The following is a 7,787-nucleotide window of genomic DNA, read 5'->3' on the forward strand; positions in this document are numbered from 1 at the left end:
CCACAATACGAGGTTAGTCATTCATATACTGCTGCATGGGCTGGGCTGTAGTTACATCCTAAGGTTTTAAAAACTGAGCTTAAATAAATGATTAGCGGTAATAAAAGCCGAGGGAGGTCAACAGTGATCACTGACTGTTTTTGGAGCTTTTTGAGATTAAATAGAAGAAAATACATAACATTAAACATGTTAACAACACAAAAGCCATATTAAACGCAGACTACTTTAGGCCCGGAAGTAGGATTCGTCGTGTCATCCCTGAACAACCGGATGACACGGTTGTTCAGCAGGTCAGTGCTGTTCTGGCAGCAAAAGGGGCACCAACACAATACAATACACAACACAATATTTGGCAGGTGGTCAAAATGTTGTGCCTGATTGATTAAATCCTCCAAACTTCAAACAAATATATCCAATTTTCTTTGTTTGAAAAGTGAAGTTAATGTGCCAGCAGGGGACGACTTCTGTAGGTGCAAAAAGAAGTTTGATTGATGAGAAGACACACTCGGCTTATGACTTTAGTAAATACTAGTTTCACGTCTTTCAGAACATAACATGTTATCTATTTTTTTTTAAATATGGACCCCACCAGAGTCTAAAAAAACAATAAAAACAATAAAGTTGGCTATGCTTTAAGATGAGACTACAAAACAAAAGGTGAGTCTAAGGCTTCATGACATGACTTCACTAACTGGCGGATGATGTCACAGTGGCCATGTCCATCTCTCGTATACAGACTGTAGCTCATATGCTTTGCTTCAAAAAATTCACTCATAATTTTACAGTTTTAATGACACAGGTGATGTCTTTGAAAATGCTGTTACTCTGAATCCGGTGGCATTCATTTAGAAGTTGCTGGCATAAGTAGTAAGACCGATATTAAAGTGGACAAGTAACACTTTTTCTGAGCAGGTTTAATTGTGTAATAAGTCAAAATCAAATGAAATAAAACATTTTGTCACAAATTTAAATTGCTGTATCAGTATATCTCTTATCTCAATGGGTTAGGATTATTTATATATATACTGTATGTAAATAAAACACTTAAGAACTTTGCACCTTAATTATGTCTGTACAATCTCTTAGAGCAGAAGCCATAGCAACGCTGAGGAAACACTGGTGATTTGGATAACACGTATACCATATTTATGCATAAAGAGTTTGGGGACTCATCGTATCCATTTAGCACTAGGAAATGTGCTGCAAACTTGTGACCTAATCTCATGACCAAACAGAAACGCCGCTCCATATGTTGCTTGAAATGGACGACCATGAGCTACACGCGGCAGATTAAAAAGTGAAACAGTTTCCCTTCTGTCAGGTAGTTTATACGCAGCACGTGAAAAGGCCCTCTGGCAAAGTGCAACTCTTCTGCGCATGGGTCATCGCAGCTTTAAGAGCTAGAGGAAAATGACTGGCCCTGCCCTCCATCATCCTCTCATCCCACTGACCTCTACGTAGGGTATAGTATACTTACAGCACACACAGAGGGGGAGAGGGAGAGAAAAGAGAATGATTGCATATCTAAAGGCATCAAGAGAGCGGATATGGATGGGAGAGGAGTGTGACATGGTCGGACACGTCTTTGCTTTCTTATTAGTGAAGGCCTGCGCGGACACTTTGGGCCTTTTTTATGGGGCCATGATGAAACCCCTCTTCGTGCATCTGCAGAAAATGACCAGGGGAAATCACAGATGAGAATCACTCAAAGACAGGCAGATGTCAACAGGCCCATAATGATAGCTGATGGCCCCAGAACACTTTCCCTTCTTCCCCTCTCAGCCTCACCTGCCCAAGTTGCACTATCCTAGAAAACATAATTAGAGGTAAAACAGAGAGACGGAAGCTTTAGCTCTCTGTTTTCTGTAACCAGTGCTCTTTGTTTTATACATCAGGGAGTCCTTTTTTTTCTCCCCCATTCCCAATCTCTCTTTCACTTCGTGGAGAAAAGGAGGAGGAGGAGGAGGAGGAGGAGGAGGAGAGCTCCCTCTGTGAGACGCCAAGGTGCTCCCAGTCCATTGTGCTGCTGGCTGTCAGGTTAAATTAGGGAGTACAGGCTCTGTGAGTGTAAAAAAATCAATACTTGATGGAAGATTGCTCCCCGGAAAATCTGTTTTGATTCCAGGATTAATTCTTGACCAAAGGCTCCTGCAAAATGACATGCCATTAGCCTGAAAATGAACACATTCTGCAGTGGAAATTGGATGGAAATGTGTCAGGTGATTGCCCCGGCTGGTTGTTTTGACTCTTTGAGCGAGGGGGACTGAAGGTGTGGCTGCCGCGAATGAGGCCTCCGGGCCGACTCCATTTCCAGAACAGAGACAACTCCACCGTGGCCTCAGAGTATTCTCAAGGCCATTGTTGTCCACGGCTGCAAATGCACTCCACCAAGGTGAAATGCATTTACCCGCTGTCCACTCTCTCCTGTGTTTTCCATAAAGCGTGGCATGAAGAATGAGAAAATCTGAAAATAAAACAAGGGGCTTGTTTTATTTTTTCCCCATTTCTCCCACTCTCTCTTCTCAACAGTGGGAAAAAGGGAGGTGAGATGCATTATGGATGAGTGAATAATGTGTTTGTCATGACAGATGACATTTCTTTCTTTGAAAACTTAAACAGGAAGCTGTAAAGATGCACCAGACTGTGATTCAAGCAGCAGCGTCTGAGCAGTTTCTCGCACTGAAATTATGTTTTATTGTGAAATACACAAGATTCATTTATTTTGCATTTATATTGTTCCACATTTTGCTAATCAGCTGTTTTTTAAATGAAAAAAAAGAATAAGAGGTGGGCAGATCAATACAAATAATGATAGTATCGATACCAGTGCTGATATTGGTATTAGTTCGATACTAACATGATAAGATCGATACTTTGTTTCTATCCTTGAAGATCTTTTTTAATAAAAATAAACCTTAAACAGACACTATGAAAAATGTCTGAACCGTTTTGTGTTGAATGTCAGGTCTACTTTATTTATAGTATGTAGCACATTTACATTCACAGTTTTAAAAAGCATGGATGGCTGAAAGGTGTGTTTGTGTTAAATAATTATTGTGAAAATTTTAAATCACAGGGAATTAGTGGTCAATCAAATGTGTTCACAATTTGCAAATGAATGATGATTCATCTGATAAATCATAACACACTGCTCTCACCTACATAAGCTGGTTTCCTAAGTCAAAAGTGTCAATATTGGTACTGGTATTGGCAATAGTGCTCGGTATCAGATCGATACCAAAATTTGCAGTAATGCACAGCACTAATAAAAAGTCCTTTACAACATGTCCTAAAGAGCTACATGGAAAATTACATTATTGTTTATTTTTCCTTCTTTGTGTTGTTCTGGTTTTTATATGATCTTGCTATATGCCACATATAAGCATATGCCACACCCAAGCCATGTTTTGACTTATTATTTGATTTAATTGGGATGCTGTAAGAATTTTCGCTAATCACTGCCTCTCCAAATAATCCTCTCGACAGTGCATAATTACAAACACTAAAGAAACGCCCAAACCCATATTTTTAATCCTTCCATTTTATCTTAAAAACCTTGCAATCAAACGTGATGATGGTTTACATACTCAAATATTTATAAGTATGTTGCAGTTATTAAGTAATAAAACAAAATAAGCAGTACTGACAGATGAAGCATCCTCTGTGTAATTATGATGATTTAAAAAAAACCACACAGATAAAATATAAAAAGAATTAGAAGACGAGAATAAAGCAAACAGACTGCAGGAAACCTTCTGAGCTGAACCACAGTGATGATGGTGATGATGATGGTGTTGATGTAGCGTGTGGACCACACTCAGTTTTAAAGTAGGTCTTCAGCGCCCTCTGCAGGCTCAAACTGTCAGTGCCTGCTGGGTAAAATAACTAGGTGGCAGTGCGCAGCCTAGGATGTCATTTTACACATCAATACCACCGAAGAAGAGTGTTCTTTAAAGGGAAATTCCTCCCTTAAAATAAGACCTTCCTGAATTGACTTTTGGTTCAGGTGTATGCATACAAACCATCACAGACAGGCTGTCAGTGAAGCAGAAGCTCAGAATGTTCCTTTGCACAAATTGTTTCCTTCAAGTAAAGCAAAGATGTAACTATGCAGAGCGTGAATGTGAGATCAGAATAATTCATCTTATCTGTAATTTGGCTCGGGATAGACTGGTGACCTATCCAAGGTGTGGAAGCTGTACTTTTCCTTTCTTTGTTTTTTGTTTACATTTATTAATTATTAGTTTTCATTATCTTGGAATTTTGTGTGTTTTGTTGTTTTTGTTTTTTTAACTTTTAGTTCTTAATTTTAAGATCACGCCCAGTTTGATCAATATACTTTAACTTTTTACTTTATGTCACAATCACCTGTGTCACTTTCTGACATGACATTTTATTGCAAGATGGACAAATAAACTTTTTCCTATTAATACATATACAAAGACTTCTTTTTTTATTGTTTTCTTACAGGTTATTGTGGTGTTTTTTGTTTTTGTTTTTTGTTTTAATTTCCTCCCGCAGCTCCTGAATTTGGACACACATTGGCCCATGAACTAAAATTAGTTTGGCACTCCCAGAAGAGGCGGGCGGATTAATCCAGATATTGATAGCATTGATACCAACACTGGTATTGGTATTAGATTAGTGTGAAAGGATTGATATTTTTTTTCTATCCTGTAAGCTTACTATTTAGCTCATTGAATTATGTTAAATTATTTCTTTTGGAAAAATATACATATACCGCAAAGACAAACTATGAAAGTTGTCTGAACCTTTCTATGTTGATCTTCATGTGTATTTTGTTTATAGCCTATAGTAGATAATCTATACAAGCTGAACCAAGGTGCTTCAGGGATGGGTACATTTACATTCTAGGTCTCCAAATAACCCAGCTTCAAGATACACGAAAATCTGACAAGTGTGTTTTACTATGTTAAGTAAGTACTGTAGAAAGTAAAAATCACAATGATTTAGCAGTCATTAAAATGATGATGATTATCTCATCATAAATCATGACACACTGCTCTCCCATAAGCCGCTTTTATAGATTAAAAGTATCGGCATTGGTATCGGTAGCACTGCCGTTGACTAACGGCTTTTTGTACTCCAGGCCAGAGGGTGGCGCGCACGCACATACAGTTTTCCATCGAGGATAAAGCGCGCTTGCCGTAGAAGAAGAAGCAGGAGATAGCTTCCATGCTAGTGCGTTTAAAACGGTGTTTTTGCTTTTAAATCGTCATGTCCTGGGTTAAAGCTCTGCCTGTGAGCGGAGACGATGTCTTCGACGAGAGTGCGGACGAGCTTAGCTTACAGAGTAAGGAGTGGACCTCCAACATGAAAAAGCGACTGAGGGTAAAGTTAGCTCACATCAAAAACGGATCCTGAAATGTTAACTCACACCGGCTCTGCGTGCTAAACGTCCTGTGTGTTTGTTTTTGTGATGTGGTGTGCTGTCCTGTGTTTAACTCGCTCATGTTTTCTCTCAGGACGGGTATGTGGACGGAGTTGATACCGCTGAGGATGCCTCGCTTTCAGGTGGGATTCAGCCTGGGCTTCAAGGAGGGAGCAGCTCAGACTGTGGCTGTGGGACGACTCAGAGGAATCGTCAGGTAAACCATCAATAACGTCATACATCTGCCCCACACGTGACTTGTCACGTGATATTGTTTTCCTTACAATAACATGATAACATCTAATAAGATGTCACATATTAAAGTGACATCATTTTAAAGGGGTTATACACATGTCTATTTAAAACTTCATGATATACATGGTTTGGGCTCCTTGATTGCACATGTATCTCATCCAGCCATTGTCTTCTTCTTATCCGAAGTTGAGTTGCAATGAGAGTAGGTAGGTAGGCTAAGCAGGGTATCCCAGAGCTCCTAGTCCCCAGCCACAATTCACAGATCCTCCTGGGGGAATCTAAGGCATTCCTAGGTCAGACAGATATGTAATCTGTCCAGCCCAATGTATTCTGGGTCTACCCTGGAGTCTGCAGACTTTAAATTTTTTTTTTTTTTTTTTAATTTGTTGCCTTATTTTATAATTCGTGGAAACGAATTATACTTTGGTTAAAAGTTTGATTAACTGTATTGTCCCATACACAGTGGCTTGAAGTTGTGATCATATGTCACTGTCACACCACTTACTGGTGACCTCCTGAAGTCAAGTATCGGTATCAGTAGCTGTCCACACACAATTAAAAAGGATTTCTTTTTTTTTCTTTTTTTTAATAATTGGGTGGTTTACACACCTGATCAAACGATAGAGACCATACCTCCAGGTTCTCTTCCACCATCTCCCTCCTCTCATTACAGAGACTCCTGCCTGACCTCATCTATCAGTCCATCCACCAGTATTGCACAAATAAACATTAAATTAAAATGACAAAAATTGGCAGAGACTGGCTTGACGATCTCACGAAAATATCAAAAGAACAGGGACTCAATTCATGAATTCTGTGGAGGGAATTTTCACCCTAAACTCACTGTTACATTCAAGAAAAAAAAAGAGTTGAGGTGATTTGAGCTTTGTGGCATGGTGTGTTATCCTGCTGGGTAAACACAACAATTTAAATGTTGCTGGTATTAAGAGGCCCAAAGTGTGCCAAGAAACTGACCCACGCTGTTACACCAGCAGCAGCCTGAACACTTGATAAAAGGTGGGCTTGACTCAAATAGGATGTGTATAAAGTAGCCAATAAGGCATCAACAGGAATGGACTCTGCCTATAATCATGTAGTTTAGAGTCAGTCATTGTCCCTGTCAATAGAAACTGTCCAATGAGAAATTTTTACAAAGTGTTATTTATGTTTTTTCCCCCTCAGTTTCTAAAAAATCACGAGATTGTAATAATTGCTCAATGAAGGATATATTAAGGATAAACAATCAAATATAACAGACAGCATCCACAGTGAAATCTCTGTAATTGAGAAGTCCTCGTTCATGCCACATGGAAATCCTCTCAGAGGTTTCAGCCTCATTCTTGCACAGAAACATCCCGAGTCTCTTTTGTACCAACTGTCATTGAAGTGTCCTTTGTGTGCCATTGAATGTGACTCTGTTGTTTCTTTGTGTCTCGCAGCGCTATATGGTGCTGGTGCCAGATCCAGCATCCGGAAAAGCCCGTCCCATCCTCTGTGACTGACCTTCTGCACAGGGTCACGCAGCATGAAGACAGAATAGCGAACGGTATCAAGAACGCTCTGGAGAATCCTCCGCCCAGTGTGAGCGACGTCTCCGAGAGCATGGAGGACCTGGAGGTGGAACGGGCAGACCGGGGCTGCTGCGAGCAGCACTGTGAAGAGTCGGACTGCTGTAGGAAGGGAGAGACAATGGACTCGGACTTTCCTCACAGGCCACAAAGGATCTGCTCGGGGTCCACTGAGGAGCTGCACCTCCTCCTGCAGTGCTGCGTTGACGTGGTGTCAGAACTGGGAATGCCACAGGAGCTCATCGGCCACATAGAGGAACTGAGGAAGCTGTAGTGACTGAAAGGGTTCGAGTGATGACTGAAACTGTGACGCTAAATAGGCTTGGTGTGAAGATCTTTCTCACAAAAAAACCATGAAGATGTATATAATGTTTTATATACTTATGGATTTTTGTATTTTAAAGTGTTTGGAAATAAACTGAAATTTCCTGCTGCATGTTTGGATCGTTGCCTCTAAAATGAGAATAGTCTATAGCAGTAGTCCCCAACCTTTTTTGCACCACGGACCGGTTTATGCCCGACAATATTTTCATGGACCGGCCTTTAAGGTGTTGCGGATAAATACAACAAAA

At 40.2% G+C, this 7,787-nt stretch overlaps 1 protein-coding gene across 1 annotated transcript; it reads left to right on the plus strand.

The window, feature by feature from the left end:
• Positions 1–5,117: 5,117 nt before the first annotated feature.
• On the plus strand, positions 5,118–7,649 carry otulina (OTU deubiquitinase with linear linkage specificity a). The gene is given in 4 exon segments (XM_026179861.1): positions 5,118–5,352; positions 5,487–5,531; positions 5,533–5,609; positions 7,087–7,649. Coding segments are annotated over 4 exon segments (639 nt in total). The 5' UTR covers positions 5,118–5,238; the 3' UTR covers positions 7,490–7,649.
• The last annotated feature ends 138 nt before the right edge of the window (positions 7,650–7,787 follow it).

This window comes from Astatotilapia calliptera, chromosome 9 (genome assembly GCF_900246225.1).
Source record: "Astatotilapia calliptera chromosome 9, fAstCal1.2, whole genome shotgun sequence".
In the NCBI taxonomy this organism is placed as follows: Eukaryota; Metazoa; Chordata; class Actinopteri; order Cichliformes; family Cichlidae; genus Astatotilapia; species Astatotilapia calliptera.